Source organism: Oncorhynchus gorbuscha, linkage group LG09 (assembly GCF_021184085.1).
Source record: "Oncorhynchus gorbuscha isolate QuinsamMale2020 ecotype Even-year linkage group LG09, OgorEven_v1.0, whole genome shotgun sequence".
Taxonomy (NCBI): Eukaryota; Metazoa; Chordata; class Actinopteri; order Salmoniformes; family Salmonidae; genus Oncorhynchus; species Oncorhynchus gorbuscha.
Genome location: NC_060181.1, coordinates 33,570,967 through 33,596,406, shown reverse-complemented (window position 1 = coordinate 33,596,406; position 25,440 = coordinate 33,570,967). Strand labels below are relative to the sequence as shown.

Below are 25,440 nucleotides of genomic sequence, written 5' to 3'. Positions count from 1 at the left end.
ATTTTTGGCACACAGAGACTTGACATTCAGGATGATCAAGCCTAGAGTTAAATAGAAAACATACCTTTAATCTGTTAAGTGTACAGTAAGGCTTAAAATATATTGGGGTTGTCATTATTTTGTTAAATGATAATTGCAGAGAGGGTCTTGGGTGTGGGGTTTACAAGTGGAGTTGTGTGACAGGGTCTTAGTAAAGAGTGGTCAGGGGTTGGGTGGAGGCAGTGAAGGCTTTGCACTGGTTGGCCTTGCTGGGATCTGTTCGTAGATGCTGGTGCCTGAGTCATCAGTCAAAGGTCGTTCTGAACGAGGTGGCAGAAAGAGCCCAGGTCGGGATGGGGAAGAAAAGATGGCATCTCCACATCGCTAGAAAAATTAGAGAAAAAATATGGGCCTAAGTATTTTTTTATATAAAATATTTCTAACATTTTCAGAGTAACTTAATCCACCAATGTATTTTTTTTTCTCAATGAAAAAGCTTAACATTTACAATCAGCTATAATGTATTGACAAAATAGATAATATGCACAACCATATGTTTGTTCCAGTACCTGCACACTTCCGTTTGATCGAGGCGGTCGTAAAGGCCGGTTGGAGGCTGTCCTGGCTGGAAGGGGAACATGACTGGAGGCCTCTCTCCTTAGGTTCACCTCTGAATAGATGTGATGCTGGGGGTCTGCAAATGAGAGTGAATATTGTAATACATGTATACCGTCCTACAGTGCCTTAGGAAAATATTCAGCCCCCATGACTTTTTCCACATTTTGTTCAGTTACATCCTTATTCTAGAATGTATTCCGCCCTGTCAATCTAAACACAACACCCCATAATTACAATAAAAACAGGGTTTTAGAATTTTTTGCAAATTTATTAAATATAAACTGAAATACACTACCAGTCAAAAGTTAACACCTAGTCATTCAAGGGGTTCTTTATTTGTACTATTTTCTACATTGTAGTATAGTGCACGCAACCAAAAGTCAAACTGAGCTAATTTCAATTAATGCATTTGAGCCAATCTGTTGTTGTGACAAGGTAGGGGGTATATAGAAAATAGCACTATTTGGTAAGACAGTCCGTATTATGGCAAGAACAGCTCAAATAAGCAAAGGGCATGAAGGTCAGTCAATACAGAAAATTAAGAATTTTGAAAGCTTCAAGTGCAGTTGCAAAAAATATCAAGCGCTATGGTGAAACTGGCTCTCATGAGGACCACCACAGGAACGAAAGACCCAGAGTTACCTCTGCTGCAGAGGATAAGTTAGAGTTACCAGCCTCAGAAATTGCAGCCCAAATAAATGCTTGAGAGTTCAAGTAACAGACAACTGTTCAGAAGAGACTGTGTGAATCAGGCCTTAATGGTCAACTTGCTGCAAAGAAACCATTAGTAAAGGACACCAATAATAAGAGATTTGCTTGGGCCAAGCAACATTGGCAATGGACATTTGCCTCGATCCCCACAGCATGATGCTGCCACCACAATGCTTGACCGTAGGGATGGTGCCAGGATTCCTCCAGATGTGAAACTTGGCATTCAGGCCAAAGAGTTCAATCTTGGTTTCATCAGACCAGAGAATTTTGTTTCTCATGGTCTGAGTCTTTAAGTGCCTTCTGACAAACTCCAAGCAGGCTGTCATGTGCCTTTTACTGAGGAGTGGCTTCCTTCTGATCACTCTACCATAAAGGCCTGATTGGTGGAGTGCTGCGGAGATGGTTGTCCCTCTGGTAGGTTCTCCCATCTCCACAGAGGAACTCAAGAGTTCTGTCAGAGTGACCATCAGGTTCTTGGTCACCTCCCTGACCAAGGCTCTTCTCCCCCAATTGCTCAGTTTGGCCAGGTGGCCAGCTGTAGGAAGAGTCTTGGTGGTTCCAAACTTCTTCCATTTAAGAATGATGTAGGCCACTCTGTTCTTGGGGACTGTCAATGCTGCACACATTTTTTGGTACACATTTTCTTCCCCCAGATCTGTGCCTCGACACATTCCTGTCTCAGCACTCGTACAATCCACTGTCAACTGTGGGGACCTTTATATAGACAGGTATCTGCCTTTCCAAATCATGTCCAATCAAGTTGTAGAAACATTTCAAGGATCATCAATGGAAACAGGATGCAGCTGAGCTCAATTTCGAGTCTCAACAGCAATACTGTTTTTTATTTTCAAAACATTTGGAACATTTTCAAAAACCCTATTTTTTCACTTTGTCATTATGGGGTTTTGTGTGTAGATTGCTGATGATTTTGTATTTATTTAATCCATTTTAGAATAAGGTGGTAATGTGACAAAATGTGGAAAAAGTCAAGGGGTTTGAATACTTTCCGAAGACACTATATGTACATTGTTCATTCTAGGCGTGGATAAAAATGGGGCTGTATAAATATAACATAAAATTAAGGAGCAGCTTAAACTGTAATGGGTAATTTCAGGTCGAATCAGGCATGCTGTGCCTTGCTCAGGCCAATAACAATACAACCCCTGAAAGATAAGTGGCTGGTCTTGTCTTTCACCTTGCCCGCCTGCGTTCCTCTCGGCATCCCGCCAGCGCCCCATGGCGTAGAAGTCAATGTGTTCCTTTGCCTCTTCTTCTTCGTGTTGGGCCAGATGAGGGGTTTCCTCGTAGGTGTGCAGGGGCTCCAGCTTCCTGTAACTCGGGTCCTTGTCGGAGCCACTGCTCGTGAGCAGGACGGAGGACGCTGCCTCCGCCCTCTGGCCTGGTGGGTTGCCCACATTGACTTTGGGAGTTATGTTTGCCTGGGAAAGCATGCTTGGTGGCTTGTTGACTTGAGCGTACAGTGCTTCGGTGTCGTCATCACCTCTCCCACATGCTCCTACACAGCTAACACCAGTTTTTGTCACATCTTGGGGGGGGCGATCAGATTTGTCACCTGGAAAAAACATTGGTAATGTAGTTCTGTAAATCCATTAATAACGTTGACTTTTTAAGTGGGTTTGTTTAACTTACAAATGTTAAAGTGAGGATAGTTCCTCACCTCCATTAGTTCCCTAAACTGGCTTTCTGGTAGAGAACAGGACTTCTTTAGCACCTTCCTGACCACAGCATACTCTGGCACCCCATCATCTGTAGGGGCTGAGCTAGCCAATATCTCTTGAACTCGGACAGTGTCAGGAGCCGAGGGTGCAGTTGATGACCGTACAGTGGCTTCCTTTTCGGTCACTTTCGTTGTCTCTCCACCTTCATCCTGCAACCCCAGTTTAACTGTACTCTCAAAACTTTCATTGGACTGCGAGAGAGAGTAAAAGAGATACAGAAATATTGAGAAACAAACTGTTGCATTTGAGTTTACCAAAAAGGATAGTTTGCCACAAAATGTTAGATGTTTAGAGGCTAATTAGGTCGTGCCAATGATTATTTTCCTTTCGTTCATGAAGGAGGCATGGGGTGTGGAATATGTACTCGGCACCTTGTCACAGGGCGTGTTGAGAATCTCGTTGAAGGGCCCCACGGGATTCTGGGTGTAGTGGCTGACCAGCTCCTGCAGGCTTCTATGGCGACTTTCCTCCCCAGCGATGAGGTAACATGCCCCTCTGCCACCCTCTTCTTCCTCTATGATGAAATGGCGGCATCTATCCTTTCCTCTGGGGGGAAAATTATGTGTCTATCTAAAGATGTCTTTAGGTATGTGTGTGTGTATGGTGTATGTGTGGTCTGTCATGACTTTACCTGTACGAGAGTACAAAACCAATCGTTGACTCGCTGAGCCTGATCAGAAAACAGCCCTGCTGCTTGTCCTTCAGAAGCTCCTCTGCCTCCCTATCCAATCAGTCGACAGACAGACAGACAGACAGACAGACAGACAGACAGACAGACAGACAGACAGACAGACAGACAGACAGACAGACAGACAGACAGACAGACAGACAGAAAAATGAGAACAAACAGAGCACCTATGTGTGTACAATTGTGTCTTTGCTTTGACTCGTGTCTTTCTGAACTATTTTCTATTTCGTGTGCATACTGTATGTACCCATAGCCGCGGGATTTAGGGGTGCTAAGGGTGCTGTAGCACCCCCTGAATTAAAAAATATAATTTTTATCACAAAAGTTGTGTTTTTTAATAGTCCTGTATTAGCAGACCGATATAGCCTTCTGCTATGTTTTCCTCAGCAACCCCCACCCCCTTATGTATGTGTGAATATGTTTGAATATGACCTGTTTCATTGATTGCATTTAACAGACAATTTTATAAACATACATAGAGAGCGCTCCAGCTTCAGTGGCTAAAAACAATGACAGAACAATTTCTGCTAAATGACTTAAATGTAAAGTAAATGTTCGTGTCATAAAATGAGTCAATAGTACATTGCTATAAACAACACTCTCATTTACCTCTAATATATACAGTAGCCTAGTGGTTAGAGCATTGGACTTGTAGCCGGAAGGTTGCAAGTTCAAACCCCCGAGCTGACAAGGTACAAATCTGTCGTTCTGCCACTAAACAGGCAGTTAACCCACTGTTCCTAGGCCGTCATTGAAAATAAGAATTTGTTCTTAATTGACTTGCCTAGTTAAATAAAAAAGACAATCACTTTTACACAATATACAACACACTAAGCACCAAAAGTCAGTCCATATGCTATCCCGGGCATTATCTTCTCACCCACGTAGACCTACTCCTCACTTTCGTGACATGCTATTATTCGGCCATTTTCTCAGTAAGAACTTGAAACCGACCATGGAGGTTATGAATTTCAAGTTCTTTGGAAGACTATTCCGAAGAATGGCAGCTGAGTTCAAAAAAGTTTCCCTCCCCTTAACAATGGCAGTTTCACTTCTTCTAGTGGAATAGTTGTGGTTATCCCTGACCAAGTGAAAGTAGTCTGAGTGAATCTCTCCTCCACTTTGAACCATCTGAGGCTTTCAAAGTGGGAATGGTCAAGATGAGTATGCGTATCCCTATATATGTGTTGTGTCATCTGTGGTCTTGTGTGTGCGCATATGCATTTTATGTGTGTTGAGTGTACCTGTGTGCATGTGTGTCTGTGGTCTTCTTGCATATGCACTTGTTTCCCAGGATGCACAATGTTTCTTTATTTCTATTGCAGATAATGTGTATACCAGTATATGTTTCTGTGTGTGCTAGCAGTCTGACAGACAGACAGACAGTCAGTCTAACCTGCGCGTGGCGAAGCCATGTAGCCAGCGGGGTAGGGGGTGGCCAGGCTGACGCCGGCGGGGGAGCTGTGTCCTCTCGAACCACAGCATGGTGTGGGCGCGAAGGGACGGAGACAAGGGCTTCAGGGGCCCGGTGCCACCCAGAGTCAGGGCAGGAGACACCCTCTTCACTACTGTCTGAGATAGGGAGGGATAGAGGGAGATAGACATTGAGGGTTGTGAGATTGATAAGCATATTCAATAGTTTCTCTGTTGAGCTGTCTGGTATCTTTTCATTATTGTGGAGATTTTAAGGCCATATTGAATAGAAAACAAAAAAGGTGAAAAGGGAGAGTGAAAGAGAACAACGCCCGGTCCAGAAACAGCACCTACCAACTACCACTTTGTGTTGGTCTGAAAGGAAAGAGAGAGAGGTAGAGAGGGGGGTGGGAGAGGGAGAAAACGGCTGTTGTTCACACACGTAAGCTTGAATACGTTCCCACAGATGTTACCTCAGCAAGAGAAGACAGTTATATTTTAAACACTTGATATACACTTGATATGCTAATCCATGCCTTTTTAATTCCAGCATGCAGTCAACTACATGGAAGTGGCCTACATGCCTCCCATCCTAGACATTGGGCCTTACCCGCAGCTCATCCAGTTGGTGCTCTCCGTCACAAACAGAAAGACACTACAGTCACCGGCATCTGATACAACATTACTGTGTTGTATCAGGCCTTTTCAGTAGGTACGGTGTGTAAGTCAAAGTGTGTATGGTATAAACTTTCATAGGTCAAATAAAACCATCATAATATTTCACCTATCCTTTCCCATGTATGCACATCAAACCGGTAGGATCTTCGAGAAGGCTCTAGAGACAGAATCTGAACTGGGCTGACCCAGCAACACTGAAGGTAGAGAGGTAACTTTCACTTCTCTTTGTTTTAACGTTTCATGAAATGGCTTTTTTTTTTACCGAACCACAGGAAGTTGTGTGTCTCTAATTGTACTGTGTGGTTTAGGGTGTAAAGTGTGGCTGATGGTTTCAGACCTGACAATCTGACTGGAGGCTTACGGGAAATTCTCTACAAAGACACAGACATATGTATTTTTAGAAACAAGCACTCACACAGTAGAAATACACGTCAATTAATGCACAGATACTTGTCTGTGTCATGTCTACCAAGCATAGAAAACACTATTGAAAAGCATGCAAATTTGCTGATCTGGGATCTGAAGTCAAATCTAATTTCAGATTTAAATTCTGTAACCTCATTCTCCTGGCCAATGCTTTGTTTGGCTGGTAGAGCCGCCACCTCCTCCCGAGGGTTTTTGGGGACCTTTAAGCTCCTCCTGGGTTTGATTGGAGGAGTCTGCCGGGTGGGCGGGTCTTGAGCAGAATGCTGGTGTGGTACAAGCTTTTGGGGTTGGATAGGCAGGCAGCTGATATGCTCCTCTCGCCTGCTTTCAACATCTGCAAACCAACACAAAATAATCTATAAAGCTAACCAGTAACCATCACAAGTGACAGCCACTAACACAATATATTTTTTATTTAACCTTTATATAACCAGAAGTCACATTGATTTTCACATCTCTTTAAAAAAAGTGAACCCTAGCCAAAAAGCAGCATACATATAAAGTGCCTTCAGAAAGTATTCACAGACCTTGAATTTTTTCCAAATTGTGTTAAAGCCTGAATTTAAAATGGATTACATTTAGATTTTGTGTCACTGGCCAGTCAAAGTAGAATAACATTTTGAGATTTTTTTAGAAATGTATTAAAAATGAAAAGCTGAAATTTGTTGAGTCAATAAGTATTCAACCCATTTGTTATGTCAAGCCTAAATAAGTTCAGGAGTAAAAATGTGCTTAACAAGTCACATAATAAGTTGCATGGACTCACCCTGTGTGCAATAATATTGTTTCATTTATTTGAGTAGCGACAGATGCAACAACATTGACACATTGCAATTTACACCATAACATGTTAGCTTGCGCTAATTTACAGTGCCTGTCCCTTATCTTGTACATAATTTTTGGATGACTGCCTCATCTCTGTAACCAACTCATACAATTATCTGTGAGGTCCCTCAGTCAAGCAGTGACTTTCAAACACAGATTCAACCACAGGGAGATTTCCAGGGAGATGTTCCAATGCCCCGCAAAGAAGGACACCTACAGTATTAGTAGATGGCTAAAATTTTAAAAAGTAGACATCGAATATCCCTTTAACTATGGTAAAATTATTGATGACACTTTGGATGGTGCATCAATACACCCAGTCACTACAAAGATACAGGGGTCCTTCCTAACTCAGTTGCTGGAGAGGAAGGAAACTGCTCAAGGATTTCACCATGAGGCCAATGGTGACTTTAAAACAGTTACATAGTTTAATGGCTGTGATAGGAGGATGGATCAACAACATTGTAGTTACTTCACAATACTAACCTAAACGACAGATTGAAAATGTAGAATACATTCAAAATCATGCATCCTGTTTGCAATAAGACACTAAAGTAAAATTGCCGAAACAATGTGCAAAGAAAGCAACTTTATGTTCTGAATACAGAGCATTATTTGGTGCAAATACAATTCACTGAGTACCACTCTTCATATTTTCAAGAATGGTAGTGGATGCATCATGTTATGGGTATGCTTGTCATCAGCAAGGACTAGGGAGTTTTTTTTAGGATAAAAATAAATGAAACAGAGCTAAGCACAGGCAAAATCCTAGAGGAAAACCAGGTTCAGTCTGCTTTCCAACAGACACTGGGAGACAAATTCACCTTATAGCAGGAAAATAACCTAAAACACAAGGCCAAATATAGACCGGAGGTGTTTACCAAGACAGCATTGAATGTTCCTGAGTGGCCAAGTTACAGTTTTGACTTAAATTGTCTTGAAAACCTATTGCAAGATTTGAAAATGTCTGTCACGCAATGATCAACAACCATTTTGACAGAGCTTGAAGAATTTAAAAAAGAATCATGTGCAAATGTTGTACAATCCAGGTGTGTAAAGCTCTTAGAGACTTACCCGGAACAACTGTAATCGCTGCCATAGGTTATTCTAACATTTATTGGCTCAGTGGTGCGAATATTTTTTGGCAATTATATATTTAATTTTCAATAAATGTGCAAACATTTCTAAAAACATGTTTTCAAAAATATATATTGAATAAATGATGAACCCAGGCTGTGACACAACAACATGTGAAATAAGTCAAGGGGTATGAATACCTTCTGAAGACACTGTAGTAACACAACATAAAAAACATAACAATGAGTAGAAGTTCAAATGGTGTAAAGTGCATACTTGCTCTGACAATAAATAAATTCAGATCACTTTTAGCATCAACTTCAGATGTAGATAATATTGTAGATAATGAAATTTTCACATTAGTGCAAAGGATTCATTTAGTAGAATAATCACAAATAATCAATTGTATAACAAGCACACGTCACGTCACATTGGTGCCGTGAGTAAGATTTGGTCACTTGATGCCTATTATCTGTTGGTGTCTCAGAGGAGAAAAGGCGGAGTGTAATCAAGCTAGTCAGGTAACTACTCTTGTGTGATGAGTAACCTTTTTGTGAGACTTGCCTTAGCTCGCACAGCTAATGCCTGTAGGTTTTTAGCTTAGTGGGCTAACACAATCTTCGGCTGCGCAGACAAACCTGTCTATCTCTTTCAGCCCAACAGCAGATCTGTCACTTGGTTTGGTATAAAGCTGAGTGATTGGGTTGGGGAAATGTAACCACTCTCAAATTCATAAATAGAGCCATGGCCAGGACTCACAGTCAGTGAGATCGACATGATCTTTCAAAAACGTATTTTGAAACTATACATAGTTTGTTAACAAAGACTCTTGGCAACAAAATTGTAAGCAATGGTTAACATTAGCAATGATATTAAATGAGTTAGTAACGAAAACATTGTTCCTACATAGTTCTGACTGAATATGAAATTGTTAAAAGTTTAAGCCTGACCTTTTAAGCGCTGGTAGTCGAAGTCCATGTTGATGTTTAAAATAGGTTGTCACAAGACAGCTGTGAAAACGGATGTCTGAACATCTCTTTCCTCCTCTACATATACTGTATGTTGTCTGTGTGTCAATGAGAGAGAAAGAAAGGGAGAGAGAGCGAGAGAGACAGAGAGAGAGATGAGGAAGTGGGAGAGAGGGAGGAGATATAATAGAGAGATAAACAAGAAGAGTTTTGTGGGTGGGGGAGGGAAAATGTCATCTTTACAAATTTCTTAATTACATAATGATGTCCTAAGTTGTGCATGCATATACAATTGTCATGTCTTATTTTATTTAAAACACACACACACACACACACACACACACACACACACACACACACACACACACACACACACACACACACACACACACACACACACACACACACACACACACACACACACACACACACACACACACACACACACACACACACACACACACACACACACACACACACACACACACACACACACACTTCCTTCCTTTCCACTTCCTTTCACCTAAAAATATCCAGGTGAGTCACAGCTGTGATTGTCTCAACTTGTCATGTGACTTGACACTTACTAATTATGAAGCATTTAGAGCTGTTTGTTTTTCTAAGAGCTCATATTATGTCCACAACTGTTCTGTTCCATCAATGTAGGTCTGCTTACTGTATGTTACTGCATAAAGGAAATACAAGAATAATAATTTACTACATTTATTAATCAGGTGTATTCCATTCCTTTTTTTATAATGAGAATTTATCTGAATATTAGGCCAAAGACTTGTGGTTATTCCAATGTGAAAGACCACGTGAAAGGATGAAGGCAGAACTACAGTAGGCCTAAGCTACTTATAAAAAACAGTTCAATTTTACTTCCACAGAGTGGCGCAAGAGCCAAACGCATCCCACAATAATGTTTTGGTGACAGTGCGGCACACGTGCCATAATAAAAACATGACATCTTGTAACAAATGGTCATAGGCCAATTGCTTATCATCATTGTCATTATTAATCATCAGCATCATCATCAATTCATGAATGTCGATTATCAAATTTCAATGAAGAAGTGAGTATAGCCACACCACAGGAACACCACAGTCAACGACTTTATATGAACACCACAGGAACACCACAGGAACACCACAGGAACACCACAGTCAACGACTTTATATGCACACACACACACACACACACACACACACACACACACACACACACACACACACACACACACACACACACACACACACACACACACACACACACACACACACACACACACACACACACACACACACACACACACACACACAGGCTGACAGTATCTCACCATCATTGTGTGTTACAGCATATGATGACTTGACAAGTGTGATTGAATTACTGGTAGTGGTTCTTTCTTTCGAGTTGCATAGCATGCCAAAACAACTCAGCATACAGCGCATTCGGAAAGCATTCAGACCCATTGACTTTTTTCCACATTTTGTTGCATTACAGCCTTATTCTAAAATGGATTAAATTACTTTTTACCCTCATCAATCTACACACAATACCCCATAATGAGGAAGCAAAAATAGGTTTAATACATTTTCGCAAATGTATTAAAAATAAAAAACAGAAATACTATATTTACATAAGTATTCAGCTATGAGCCTCAAAATTGAGCTCAGGTGCATCCTGTTTCCATTGATCATCCTTGAGATGTTTCTACAACTTGATTGGAGTCCACCTGTGGTATATTCAATTGTTTGGACATGGTTTGGAAAGGTACACACCTGTCTATATAAGGTCCCACAGTTGACAATGGATGTCAGAGAAAAAAACGAAGCCATGAGGTTGAAGGAATTGTCCGTAGAGTTCCGAGACAGGATTGTGTCTAGACACAGATCTGGGAAAGGGTAACAAAAACAGCATTGCAGCATTGAACATCCCCAAGAACACAGTCCATCATTCTTAAATGGAAGAAGTTTGGAAGCTGCCCAGCCAAACTGAGCAATTGTTGGGAGAAGGGTCTTGGTTTTGGGAGGTAACCAAGATGGTCACTCTGACAGAGCTCCAGAGTTCCTCTGTTGAGATGGGAGAACCTACCAGAGGGACAACCATCTCTGCAACACTCCACCAATCAGGCCTTTATGGTAGAGTGGCCAGCCGGAAGCCACTCCTCAGTAAAAGGCACATGACAGCCCGCTTAGAGTTTGCCAAAAGACACCTAAAGGACTCTCATACCATGAGACACAAGATTCTCTGGTCTGATGAAACCAGGATTGAACTCCTTGGCCTGAATGCCTAGCGTCACGCCTGGAGGAAACCTGGCACCATCCCTACAGTGAAGCATGGTGGTGGCAGCATCATGCTGTGGGGATTTTTATCAGCTGCAGGGACTCTGAGACTAGTCAGGATCGAGGGAAAGATGAATGGAGCAAAGTACAGAGAGATCCTTGATGAAAACCTGCTCCAGAGCGCTCAGGACTTCAGAGTGGGGTGAAGGTTCACCCTACAACAGGACAACGACACAGCCAAGACAACGCAGGATTGACTTTGGGATAAGTCTCTGAATGTCCTTGAGTGGTCCAGCCAAAGCACAGACTTGAATCCTGATCGAACACCTCTGGAGAGACCTGAAAATAGCGCTGCAGCGAAGCTCCCCATCCAACCTGACAGAGCTTGTGAGGATCTGCAAAGAATGGGAGAAACTCCCCAAATACAGGCGTGCCAAGTTTGTAGTGTAATACTCAAGAAGACTCAATGTTGTATCTGCTAGCAAAAGTGCTTCAACAAAGTACTGAGTGAAGGGTCTGAATAATTATGTAAATGTGATATTTCAGTTTATTATTTTTAATAAATGAGCAAATATGTCCAAAAACTGTTTTTGTTATGTCCTTATGGGGTATTGAGTGTAGATTGATGAGAGGGAAAAAACGATTTAATCAATTTTAGAATAAGGCTGTAACGTAACAAAATGTGGAAAAAGTCAAGGGGTCTGAATACTTTCCGAATGCTTTCCTTGTTTGAAACAGCCTGGTGCGTGCATCAATTTCAGACCTCGGCTGGACTGGAACGACTCTTGACGTCTCCGTGTGTAGCCAAGAGGACAGTTTTAAAAACAGGTGAGCCCCTTTCCATAGCATTATGCCTTTAGTGCGTAAAACGACGTTACCGTTATATACTCAAACCCCAGCTATGTGCTGCTTTTCTGTATCAGTTAATGTTGCATTGTTGTGGTATATCGGGATTCAAACGAAACAACGTTACCTGAATGATTATAATAGGTGATATTCCGAGAACGGGATTCCAATCAATTGCAGGTAATTATTTTCATCCAGATGAGTCCATTGTAAAATGAAGTGCCCACAGTTGTAAATACCGGTTGTGGTGTTTTGTACGATATGCCAATCTCTCCATGTAGTGTGTGTGTTTGTGTGTGTGTGAGAGAGAGGGGGGGGGGGTAATTTTATATTGGTAGTGCATAGGCAACTTTACAATCACATTCTCTATCCTAGTTCGTGTTTGTGTGATACCCTACTGTACATCTAGTTGTGTGTGTAGTGGTACTACTTCGATGTGATGGGAATTGGGTGCGTGTGTGTACTTGAGCGAAGAGCATCGTGAGCTCTGCTGAGTTGATCCTGCATGAGTTCTCTGCGCTGCTCCCAGGGGAATGTGTTGTCTGTATTGTATCAGTACCACATACCAGTAGTCATCATAACATATTAATTGTGAGAGTTTCAAGTCCATACGTGTGTAATATTGTGTGTGTGTGTGTGTGTGTGTGTGTGTGTGTGTGTGTGTGTGTGTGTGTGTGTGTGTGTGTGTGTGTGTGTGTGTGTGTGTGCGTGCGTGCGTGCGTGCGTGCGTGCGTGCGTGCGTGCGTGCGTGCGTGCGTGCGTGCGTGCGTGCGTGCGTGCGTGCGTGCGTGCGCCCAGTTTCCTTGAGCAATGCATGACTAGAATGAAGAACTCGTGGCATCATCATTGGCGACCACAGTCACAAAGTCATAATTATGGCTAAACCCGCCTATTTAAAAAATGTATTGTAGCGACCCGCACAGACAGCTGTGTGTTATGTGTTAGGCTAGGAGGTGGTTGTGTTGTACTGACCAGTACCCGGTGTTCGCGGGGTCCGACCTGTCAATCAACCTGCTATCTGCCAATCACGGGAATGCCTGGAATGTTCTGATGCCGGGCATCCTGGTGGTTGGCGGAGTGGCGTGGAGGGGGGTTGGGCAGGGGGGTGGAGCATTGGAAGTTAAGACCAGGTTCAGCCTTTGTTCTCTCTCTCTTACGTCTGGGTTACACAAGAGAAGGTCACGATTGGCTTGTGGGTTATCTGTCATCTATTTGGCGTGTGCTACGGCCCAAACAGTAGCCTGTGTAAAGTTGGTGTAATAAACCGTCAATTCGTAAACTCAAGCCTCTGTCTGGACAATTGTTCATTTATGATCTAGTCAGGTCATTACATTGGTGTCAGAAGTAAAAACGTTGATACAAGTTAGCCAGCTAGCTAGCTGACTTATGTGGCTAGCTACCGTAGGTGAGAACGGGGATTGAAAATGCTTCGAGGGAATCCGAAAGTGAAGGTGGAGGTAGGGGACGATTATGGCCAAGGAGGTGCGTGTGAATGGACGTCGGGGGCTCTGTCTGAGGAGATCGCCAGGGCGTCGGAGCGCAGAGGCCGCTTGAGGGAGGACGTTAGAGCGATGGCGGCTGAAGCGGGCATGAGTGCTTCGTCGAATGTATTTCGCGCGGATTCTGGTGGGCGGACCGAAGTGGTGACGTCGACGCGGCGTGATGAGGAATCTGGGGCTCAGGATGTAAACAAACATGGCGGCGCCCAGTTCCCGGCTGCGTCCGTATCTGTTAAGACCCCGAAGTATTCCGGTAAGGCGGATTGGGAAGCTTTTCATGCTCAGTTTGAACTGTTAGCTCATTTTAGGGGGGTGGTCGGATGAAGAAAGGGCACTGCAGTTGGCTTTATGCCTCACGGATGAAGCTCTGGCCTGTTTGATATTGATTAGCCCAGAGGACAGGCATGATTATGGGGCTTTAGTGGGAGCACTGAGGAGGCGCTATGGACAGTGTGTACAGCCCGGGCTACTGCGCTCCGAACTGAGTAATAGACGCAGGCAGCCTGGAGAGCCTCTACGGGTGCTAGCTAATGACATTGAGAGCCTCTCTCGGCGGGCATATGCTCACATGCCCCCCCTCCGTGCAGAGCGAGCTAGCACGGGACCAGTTCATACAGGCGCTCTCTCCTACGGAGCTGCGCATACAGACCCAGCTGGCTCATCCTGAGTCATTGCAGACAGGCTTGGAGATGGCTTTGGAGAGGGAGCTGGTGTGGGCTGGGGCTTCAGCTGGGGCTTTGGTGGGGGTGCAGGGAGACACACCCTCTGTGCGAGCTGGGAGGCAGAGCAGCCCGGAGCCGGAAAAGCCTGCTTGGGTGGCCGAAATGACAAAACTCATTCGTGCTGTGTCGCTACAGGCGGAACGAAACACACGCCCTGGTCCCAGGGTCTGCTGGGGTTGTGGCCAGCCAGGCCATCTGCGCCGAGTTTGCCCCATGTCCCCCAGAGCTCAGGGAAACGGCTCGGGGTCCGCATAGACCGGGTAGTGCGGACCCCTGGCTTTCTATCCCAACCACCATCATCTTCAGGAGGAGCCCACCGGCACAGACGGGGAAGCAAGGCTCCACTTCCCCAGAAGCAGACGAGGGCAAGCGGATGGAGCCTGTTGTTGTGGTGGGCCGGACCTGTGTTGGGGACTTTTGTCATGTCCCTGTCACTGTGGAGGGGTGCCCTGCTCCGCCCTGGTGGACACTGGGTCCACAGTAACCCTGGTGAGGCCAGATATTGTGCCAGGTTGGACTCAGTGTGAGCCTACAACTGTGCAGCTCCGCACAGTCACAGGTGAGCTGGCACCCATGAAAGGGAAGGGAATAATGACTCTGACAGTAGGGGGCAGGACTGTGCGTCATCCTGTGTGGGTGGCGGCTGTGCAGGACCCTTGTATCCTGGGGTTGGACTTTCTTAGGAGCACAAGCTGCCAGTTAGACCTAAATAGGGGCACACTGAGCTTCCAGGGAGGGACGGAAGTCACCATGGCCCCCCCTAATGTCACATTCACTCAACCCAACAAACCCTTTACTCCAACAGTTAAAGCAGCAGAGACTCATGGCTGCGCCCCCTCCCCCACAGCTGTGTGTGACTTTTCCCCAGTCCCCCTGTCACCTACGGCAGTGTGTTACATTCCCCCAGCTACCTCCATGACACAGCCCTCTGTGAGCCCAGGTCGCACCCCCCCAGCCCAGATACCCCAGATGGGAAAGGAGAGGACACTGTCTGCAGTGAGGGAGATATGGGGGAGGAACTGTGTTGGTCTTGACCCTGAGCAGCAGGAACGGTTGTGGCAGTTGCTGTTTGAATTCAGAGACAGCTTTGCGTTGAGTGAGGAAGAGGTGGGTCAGACTCATCTGGTGCAGCATGAGATAGACACAGGTGATGCTCGACCCATCAAGATGCGTCCCCGCCGTATCCCGCTGGCACGCCAGGAGGCGGCAGACAAGGCTGTGTTGGAGATGCAGCGGGCAGACTTCATTGAGCCCCCAGACAGCCCCTGGGCGGCGCCAGTCGTCATGGTTCCGAAGAAGGGGGGGCAAGCTGAGGTTCTGTGCGGACTACAGGCGGCTGAATGAGGTAACCAGGAAGGACTCATACCCCATACCACGTATCGATGAGTCGCTGGACCTGGTTAGGGGGTCCTCCTGGTTCTCCTCACTAGACCTCCGCAGTGGCTACTGGCAGGTGCCCCTCTCCCCAGAGGCCAGAGCCAAAACTGCGTTCTCCACTAACAGAGGACACTGGCAGTTCAAGGTCCTGTGCTTTGGCCTGTGCAACGCTCCAGCTACTTTTGAGCGTTTGATGGACAGGGTGCTGGATGGCATCCCCCGACAGCAGTGTCTGGTATACCTCGATGACATCCTGGCCCATGGCAGCTCCTTCCAGTCAGCCCTGGGGGCGCTACGGCGTGTGCTGGAGAGGGTGGCTGCCGCAGGTCTGAAGCTCCACCCCGAGAAGTGCCACTTCATGAGGAGAGAGGTGTCCTTCTTGGGCCACCGAGTGGGGAAGGAGGGGATCAGCACCATGGAGGACAAGGTAGGGGCTGTCAGAGACTGGCCCACCCCCACCGACCAGCGTCAGCTGAAGAGCTTCCTGGGCCTGGCCTCGTACTACAGGAGGTTTGTACGGGGCTTCTCAAGCGTTGCTGCTCCACTGAACCGCCTGCTGCCGAAGGACAAGGCTTTCACTTGGACAGTGGAGTGTGAGGAGGCGTTCAACACCCTCAAACGTGCACTGATCGAGGCCCCCGTGCTCGCTCCCCCTGACCTCACCTTGCCCTTTATCCTGGACACAGACGCGAGCAATGTGGGCATGGGTGGGGTGCTGGCCCAGGTGGGGCCAGAGGGGGAGAGAGTGGTGGCGTACTTCAGCAAAACATTTGACAAACATGAGCGCCGCTACTTTGTCACCCGGCGGGAGCTCTTGGCTGTTGTGGCTTCCGTCAAACACTTCAAGTACTACCTGGGTGGTCTGCCCTTTACAGTAAGGACTGACCACTCTGCTCTCCAGTGGCTCATGTCTTTCAGAGAGCCAGAGGGGCAGGTGGCACGCTGGTTGGAGGAGCTTCAGCCGTATGACTTCACGGTGGTGCACAGGGCAGGGGCACGCCACTCCAACGCCGACGCCATGTCCCGTCGGCCCTGTACTGCAGACGGCTGCCGCCACTGTGAACGGAGAGAGGGACGGGAGAGAGAGCTGCGGGCAGAGGAGGGTGTCTGTGCCACAGTGTGTCGGGCGAGCGGGCCTGTCTGCTGTGAGCTGCTGTGCTCCAGAGTACTCATGGGGGGGTGGGGACTGTACACTTTGGGGTCACAAAAACACTGCGCCGTCTCCGTCAGGGCTTCTACTGGGGGCAGCACAAGAGGGATGTGGAGGACTTTTGTCGCCGCTGTGACAACTGCACAGCGAGAAAGGGCCCCCCAGGCCGCTCTCATGCTCAGCTCCAACAGTTCCCAGTGGGGGCTCCCATGGAGAGGGTGGGAGTGGATGTAGTTGGGCCGTTCCCCACCACATACAGTGGAAACCGCTGGGTGCTCACGGCCATGGACTATTTCACAAAATGGCCCGAGGCCTATGCTCTGCCTGACCAGGAGGCAGAGACCATCGTCGACGCCCTGACAGCGGGGATGTTCAGCAGGTTTGGAGCTGCAGAGTCCATCCACAGCGACCAAGGCAGAAACTTTGAGTCCCGTGTGTTCGCCACCATGTGTGAGAGGCTGGGTATGCACAAGACCCGCACTACTCCTCTCCATCCTCAAAGTGATGACCTTGTGGAGCGCTTCAACAAAACGCTTGGACAGCAGCTGGCCATCGTCTCTTCCAAACACCAGCGTGACTGGGACAAGCACCTGCCTATGGTCCTCATGGCATGCCGCTCCGCTGTCCAAGACTCCACTTCCTGCACGCCTGCCCTCCTCATGCTGGGGAGAGAGATCCGCACCCCTGCGGAGATGGCGTTTGGTCGGCCCCTGGATAGCCCTCATGTTCCTCCGGGGCCGGAGTATGCCCGGAGACTCCAGGACCGCCTGGAGACAGCCCACACCTTCGCCAGAGAGCAGCTGGTGAATGCAGGTGTGAGGCAGAAAAGGAACTATGACGTGCACACCCGGGGAAGGCACTTTGTGGCTGGGGAGCTGGTCTGGGTCTACAGCCCCTAAGGAAAAAAGGCAGATGCCCCAAGTTGGACAGTCACTGGGTGGGACCCTGCAGTGTCCTGGAGAGGGTAGGGGAGGTTGTGTACCGGGTGCAGCTTCCTCCCAGGGGAGAAAGGTGGCACTGCACCGGGACAGGTTAGCCCCATACAGAGGGGCCTCTTCTCCCCAAACCCCAGGAACCCCCACAATTCCCCTCTCTGGCAATGACATTCTCCAGGCACCCACCCTCAGGTGCCGCAGACAAGGCTCCAGACAGCCCACTCCCCCTGTCTCCCCCTGTGTCACCGCGTGGTTCCCCAGAGCCACGGACTGTATTACCCGTTCCGCTTCCTTGTCACCCATATCCCTGCCTTCATCCCCTGGGTCCCAGAGGGGCACTCTGCGACCATCACGGCCACGCAGGCAAAGGAGACCTCTGGGTCGCTTCAGAGACTTTGTTTGTTCCCTCGGGGACGAGGGACTTTGTGGTGGGGGGGCTGTGTAGCGACCCGCACAGACAGCTGTGTGTTATGTGTTAGGCTAGGAGGTGGTTGTGTTGTACTGACCAGTACCCGGTGTTCGCGGGGTCCGACCTGTCAATCAACCTGCTATCTGCCAATCACGGGAATGCCTGGAATGTTCTGATGCCGGGCATCCTGGTGGTTGGCGTGGAGGGGGGTTGGGCAGGGGGGTGGAGCATTGGAAGTTAAGACCAGGTTCAGCCTTTGTTCTCTCTCTCTCTTACGTCTGGGTTTCACAAGAGAAGGTCACGATTGGCTTGTGGGTTATCTGTCATCTATTTGGCGTGTGCTACGGCCCAAACAGTAGCCTGTGTAAAGTTGGTGTAATAAACCGTCAATTCGTAAACTCAAGCCTCTGTCTGGACAATTGTTCATTTATGATCTAGTCAGGTCATTACAGTATCTTCTTAAAAACATTTTAACCTTAACCACACTGCAAACCTTATACATAACCCTAACCTTAAGTTAAGACCAAAAAGCACATTTTAGTTTTCATACATTTTTATGATAGCTAATTTCGACTTTGTGGCTGTGGTAACTAGTGACAACCGAGGCAAAGCGGGGCTGCACCTTGGCAAGCGAACACTCCCAACAAAGTTACACAGAAACTGAAGGAGGGGCAGAAATAAGGTGAACTTTTCCGCATTCCACGGTTAACTGTAAATAACTCTGGCTGTAGGCCTATTTACACATGGCACAGGAAAGTTTGCTTCGTCGTTGTCTAGTCGTCCTCGTACTTGTCACGAAGGAAAAGTAATTGCAACGCATTAGAAGACCAAACGGCATTCTGGCATTCAGTTGGGTGAGTGTTTCTCCTCATGTTCTTCTCGAGGCATTTTTTACTTTCGGTATTTTCTCTCTGATTTATGCTTCTCTATCTATATATAATCCACCCAGACTACACACCACATGCTTGTACAATACGTTATTAACACATCATTAAGTCATATCACCCATTTTCTTTCAAAGTCCATTCATTGCGCATCATTTCAGCAATCATAGCGCTCTGTCTCTCGCTCATTCCCGACTAAAAACGGTGGAATACCTTTTGGAATATACATTTTTATCGGGTTGTGTTCTGCTACGACCTGATGGTAGTAATGGATTGACAGAATCTGAAGGTTGGTCATTTGAACATGAGAAAGGTTGGCACGTTACCCACCGTTTCTTTTGGATACATTGTGCGCGTCGATGTTTGGTGTGAGTTACGGGAGTTTTGTTTTTCATACCTGGTTGGTCAGAGCTTATGATTAAAAAATGTTTTGCTTTACATAAAGTTTAGGCACCCTTACTTCTCTTTCTACCCATTGCCTTTCCTATTTCCCCAATTCCAACCTATCCAGCTTTCATATCATTATTGTGGTTTGCACATGATCATAATCTTCTCTAAATATTTTGCTCTATGTGGTGATCACTTCAGTTAGGAATTCGTAGTAGTATTTTCTACAAATGCATTCCAATGACCAGCTGGTCAACGACTTTATATGCACATACATGCATACGCACGCACGCACGCACGCACGCACGCACGCACGCACGCACGCACGCACGCACGCACGGCACACACACACACACACACACACACACACACACACACACACACACACACACACACACACACACACACACACACACACACACACACACACACACACACACACACACACACACACACACACACACAGGGTAAAGCCAAACTCAACATAATGTTGAAAAATGAACAGATCACATTCGCTTAGATAGACACACAGGTGTGGTCAGGGTCTGCACTAGTCCAGTAATGGATTGAAGGAGCATAACATTACTCCTTATAGTCCAACGACCGCATATGTTCTGAGGAGGCATATTGGCTCCGGCAAGCCCAAACAACATCTTTCTCATGATTGGGATGATTGGGAGTCCCATAGGGTGGTAATAAGTTGGCTCCGCATTGTCCGGTTTTGGCCAGGGTAGGCCGTCATTGTAAATAAGAATTTGTTCTTAACTGACTTGCCCAGTTAAAAGAATATGAAGCAGTAAGCCACAGCGAGGCCTCACTTTTAGCCACTTATCGGAGCTCTTGACATGATGACGTCATAGTGCACCATTCAAAGACAAGGGCCATTGTGCCACTGTAGTGTTATTGGGGGAAGGGGTGCTTTTGTAGTTGCGCGGGAGCTGGTTCTTGAATCAACACAGTTGTTCTCAGAATGTTGTACTTTTGTTGACTTCATGGTATTGGGGTAGGAAGCTGGGGGTGGATCACGAGGGGAATCTCGGGAATCTCTTCTTGGTAGAGTCTGGCATTGGATTTATTGTTTCACATGGGAGGCAACAACATATAGGAATGATTTTTAGCACATGGCTGAGGGGAGGGGACAGGCATAAATACAGTCAGAGTCTGAAAGAGAGTATACAGGAAGACTCACATGCTGTCACTAATAGACATATGACTGACTGACTGACTGACTGACTGACTGACTGACTGACTGACTGACTGACAGACAGACAGACAGACAGACAGACAGACAGACAGACAGACAGACAGACAGACAGACAGACAGACAGACAGACAGACAGACAGACAGACAGACAGACAGACAGACAGACAGACAGACAGACAGACAGACAGACAGACAGACAGACAGACAGACAGACAGACAGACAGACAGACAGACAGACAGACAGACAGACAGACAGACAGACAGACAGACAGACAGACAGACAGACAGACAGACAGACAGACAGACAGACAGACAGACAGACAGACAGACAGACAGACAGACAGACAGACAGACAGACAGACAGACAGACAGACAGACAGACAGACAGACAATGGTGTGTTCAACAGTCACTTGACCACTTCTCGTCCCCCTCTTGGTATTATCTCCGACTCACTCTTTCATCAGAGTCTGAGCTTTCTCTCTCCGATCCAGCTCTTCCCTCTTCTGTCTTATGCCTAAACGTATCTCCCTTCTCCTCTGTCTCGTCCTGCGAGAGGTCGTTAGCTCACTCTGTCTCTCTTTTCTGTATTCTTGTGTATTTTATACCTCTTTTATTACTATTTTTTATTTTGTTCGTTTTTTTACTCTGCATTGTTGGGAAGGGCTCGTAAGCAAGTCTACACCAGTTGTATTCGGTGCATGTAACAAATACAATTTGATTTTCCCTTGCTCCCTCTCCTACTTTATATGATTGAGAACTGTTCAAGTTGACCTGTCTTGTCCTTCTGTAGCTCAGTTGGTAGAGCATGGCGCTTGTAACGCCAGGGTAGTGGGTTCGATTCCCGGGACCACCCATACGTAGAATGTATGCACACATGACTGTAAGTCGCTTTGGATAAAAGCGTCTGCTAAATGGCATATATTATATTATTATTATATTGTCCTTGCTCTCTTTCTCTCGCTCTCTTTCTTTCTCTTTTTCTCTTGTTCTTTCTTCCTGTCTGTCTCTCTCTGTCTGTCTTTATGATGCTGGTTTATTGTCAGCCTTTTTTTCTCTTTCTCCCTCCCTGCATTGGGTTAATTATATTAGGCATGACTGGACTTCTTCAAGGAGAATACTTCCCTACAGTTATTATCAGTAATCAAAACTGATCACCAATGGTTTGATTTACTTTAACACTTTAGGGTTTCTGAGGGTTTTAGCCTGTTATTTTAATTGTTTGTTTTCACACCATGGGTGGTGTGACAAAGGGCTGTGAGACAGAGGTTTAATCCTAGACATATGAAAAGTGGGATGTATACGGAGGGTGCGGGGCAACAGAAGACAAATAGCAGAGGGACTAAGGATTTTAGAGATTGAGTCAATAAGGGGGTTTACGGGACTCTACCCAGAGGGGCAGATCCCGGGTGGAAAGCCTTACCCTCTGCCCGAGACGATAGCGGGAGCCGGGGTCTGGTGGTGGTCCGCCTGTGGCCGAGCAGGGAAGGGTGTTGCGGATGTATTCCACCCATACAAGTTGCTGGCTTCAAGTGGTGGGGTTGGCGGAGAGGAGGCAACAAAGAGCTATCTCCAGGTCCTGATTGGCTCGCTCCGACTGGCTGTTAGACTGGGGGTGAAAACCTGAGGACAGGCTGGCCGACTAACCAACGAGGGTGCAGAACGCCTTCCAGAACTGGGACGAGAACTGAGGACCAAGATCAAAGACCATGTCGACCGGAAGTCCATGAATCCGGAAGACGTGTTGCATGAGCATGGCAGCCTCCTTGGTTGAGGGTAGCTTGGGAAGGGGAATAAAATTGGTGGCTTTGGAAAACCTATTCACCACCATAAGGATGGTGGTGTTGCCATCTGATAGAGGAAGCCTTATTCTGCACACACACAGTGCAGGCGGCAACGAAAGAGGAGATGTCAGAAACCATAATGGGCCACCAAACACATTGTCGGAAGAATGCCAGGGCCCGACGGGAGCCAGCATGGCAGGTGAATCTAGAGGAACATTCCCGTTCCAGGACCGAGGATTGGGCAGAGTCCTGGACAAACGTCCGGTCAGATGGTGTAGCAGTGGGGCTATACAGGCGTGAGAGCGCGTCAGGCTTCCCATTCTTGGACCCAGGGTGGTAGGAGATAGTAAAGTTAAAACGAGTGAATAACAGGGCCAATCGAGCCTGCCTTGAGTTGAAGCAGCATTTATATACTAGAAATTAGGAATATTTTGGGAACTAAAAACTTTCTCAATTTCTATATGATTTATTACAATATTTTGTTACTTGAGCCAGTAAAGAGGACCTTACTTTTCTTAGGTAGCATAATTACTTTTGCTTCCCTACAAGCCTGAAGGCACACACTTTGTAGTACGCTTAGATTGAAGATATTGTTAAGTCGCTTTTGGGTCCTCATTCACCTGCATAACAGAAGGATCCGACCAAGAATGGACCCAGCGACTACGGATCCTCGCAACTCAGCCGTCGAGATCCAGGGAGCGATGCTCGACAGACACGAGCAGGAATTGTCTGCTACTCGTCATGCCGTTGAGACCCTGGCCGCTCAGGTCTCCGACCTCTCAAGACAGTTTCAGAATCTCCGTCTCGAGCCACCAGCTACTTCCTGGTCTTCCGAGTCTCCGGAACCAAGAGTTAATAACCCACCGTGTTACTCTGGGCAGCCCACTGAGTGCTGCTCCTTTCTCACCCAGTGTGATATTGTGTTCTGTCTCCAGCCCAACACATACTCAAGAGAGAGAGCTCGGATCGCCTACGTCATATCACTCCTTACTGGACGGGCTCGGGAGTGGGGCACAGCTATCTGGGAGGCAAGGGCTGAGTGTACTAACGAGTATCAGAATTTTAAAGAGGAGATGATACGGGTTTTTGATCGTTCAGTTTTTGGGAAGGAGGCTTCCAGGGTCCTGGCTTCCCTATGTCAAGGTGATCGATCCATAACGGATTACTCTATAGAGTTTCGCACTCTTGCTGCCTCCAGTGACTGGAACGAGCCGGCGTTGCTCGCTCGTTTTCTGGAGGGACTCCACGCTGAGGTTAAGGATGAGATTCTCTCCCGGGAGGTTTCTTCCAGCGTGGATTCTTTGATTGCACTCACCATCCGCATAGAACGACGGGTAGATCTTCGTCACCGAGCTCGTGGAAGAGAGCTCGCGTTAACGGTGTTCCCCCTCTCCGCATCTCAACCATCTCCTCCCACTGGCTCAGGTATTGAGCCCATGCAGCTGGGAGGTATTCGCATCTCGAATAAGGAGAGGGAACGGAGAATCACCAACCGCCTCTGCTTCTATTGCGGTTCTGCTGGACATTTTGTCATTTCATGTCCAGTAAAAGCCAGAGCTCATCAGTAAGCGGAGGGCTACTGGTGAGCGCTACTACTCAGGTCTCTCCATCTAGGTCCTGTACTACCTTGTCGGTCCATCTACGCTGGACCGGTTCGGCAGCTTCCTGCAGTGCCTTGATAGACTCTGGGGCTGAGGGTTGTTTTATGGACGAAGCATGGGCTCGGAAACATGACATTCCTCTCAGACAGTTAGGGGAGCCCACGCCCATGTTCGCCTTGGATGGTAGTCTCCTCCCCAGTATCATATGTGAGACACTACCTTTAACCCTCACAGTATCTGGTAACCACAGTGAGACCATTTCCTTTTTGATTTTTCGTTCACCTTTTACACCTGTTGTTTTGGGTCATCCCTGGCTAGTATGTCATAATCCTTCTATTAATTGGTCTAGTAATTCTATCCTATCCTGGAACGTTTCTTGTCATGTGAAGTGTTTAATGTCTGCTATCCCTCCTGTTTCTTCTGTCCCCTCTTCTCAGGAGGAACCTGGTGATTTGACAGGAGTGCCGGAGGAATATCATGATCTGCGCACGGTCTTCAGTCGGTCCAGAGCCACCTCCCTTCCTCCTCACCGGTCGTATGATTGTTGTATTGATCTCCTTCCGGGGACCACTCCCCCCGGGGTAGACTATACTCTCTGTCGGCTCCCGAACGTAAGGCTCTCGAAGATTATCTGTCTGTTTCTCTCGACGCCGGTACCGTTGTGCCTTCTTCCTCTCCCGCCGGAGCGGGGTTTTTTTTGTTAAGAAGAAGGACGGTACCCTGCGCCCCTGCGTGGATTATCGAGGGCTGAATGACATAACGGTTAAGAATCGTTATCCGCTTCCCCTTATGTCGTCAGCCTTCGAGATTCTGCAGGGAGCCAGGTTCTTTACTAAGTTGGACCTTCGTAACGCTTACCATCTCGTGCGCATCAGGGAGGGGGACGAGTGGAAAACGGCGTTTAACACTCCGTTAGGGCATTTTGAATACCGGGTTCTGCCGTTCGGTCTCGCTAATGCTCCAGCTGTCTTTCAGGCATTAGTGAATGATGTACTGAGAGACATGCTGAACATCTTTGTTTTCGTTTACCTTGACGATATCCTGATTTTTTTCACCGTCACTCCAGATTCATGTTCAGCACGTTCGACGTGTCCTCCAGCGTCTTTTAGAGAATTGTCTCTATGTGAAGGCTGAGAAGTGCGCCTTTCATGTCTCCTCCGTCACATTTCTCGGTTCTGTTATTTCCGCTGAAGGCATTCAGATGGATCCCGCTAAGGTCCATGCTGTCAGCGATTGG

At 47.0% G+C, this 25,440-nt stretch overlaps 2 protein-coding genes across 4 annotated transcripts in view; one reads left to right on the top strand and one right to left on the bottom strand.

The window, feature by feature from the left end:
- Positions 1-52: 52 nt before the first annotated feature.
- Positions 53-9,248, bottom strand: LOC124043424 (hematopoietic SH2 domain-containing protein-like). Its single transcript, XM_046362028.1, has 9 exons — positions 9,105-9,248; positions 6,384-6,586; positions 5,132-5,307; positions 3,679-3,768; positions 3,419-3,593; positions 2,987-3,238; positions 2,504-2,852; positions 549-673; positions 53-363 (listed from the first exon to the last, which is right to left on the bottom strand). The coding sequence occupies exons 1-9, from the start codon at positions 9,130-9,132 to the stop codon at positions 202-204; spliced, it is 1,560 nt and encodes a 519-aa protein (XP_046217984.1). The 5' UTR covers positions 9,133-9,248; the 3' UTR covers positions 53-201.
- Positions 9,249-12,187: 2,939 nt separating this feature from the next.
- The window catches only part of LOC124043420 (death-associated protein kinase 2-like), a 27,670-nt gene continuing 14,417 nt past the window's right edge, over positions 12,188-25,440 (top strand). The window contains exon 1 of one of the 3 annotated variants that reach the window (XM_046362016.1): positions 12,188-12,235. The gene's annotated coding sequence lies outside the window, so the exon portion shown is untranslated. Of the gene's footprint in view, positions 12,236-18,985; positions 19,200-19,368; positions 19,519-25,440 lie in introns of those variants that run through there. The other 2 variants (XM_046362015.1, XM_046362018.1) reach the window with 2 other exon arrangements.

What these genes read in the sequence shown, in the direction of transcription:
- LOC124043424 (XM_046362028.1), bottom strand. Translation starts at nt 9,132, where the DNA reads ATGGACTTCGACTACCAGCGCTTAAAAG. An exon ending in CGACTACCAGCGCTTAAAAG is followed by an intron (nt 6,587 to 9,104) that starts GTCAGGCTTAAA and finishes GTTGGTTTGCAG; the next exon opens with ATGTTGAAAGCAGGCGAGAG. An exon ending in GAGGAACGCAGGCGGGCAAG is followed by an intron (nt 674 to 2,503) that starts GTGAAAGACAAG and finishes TCTCATTTGCAG; the next exon opens with ACCCCCAGCATCACATCTAT.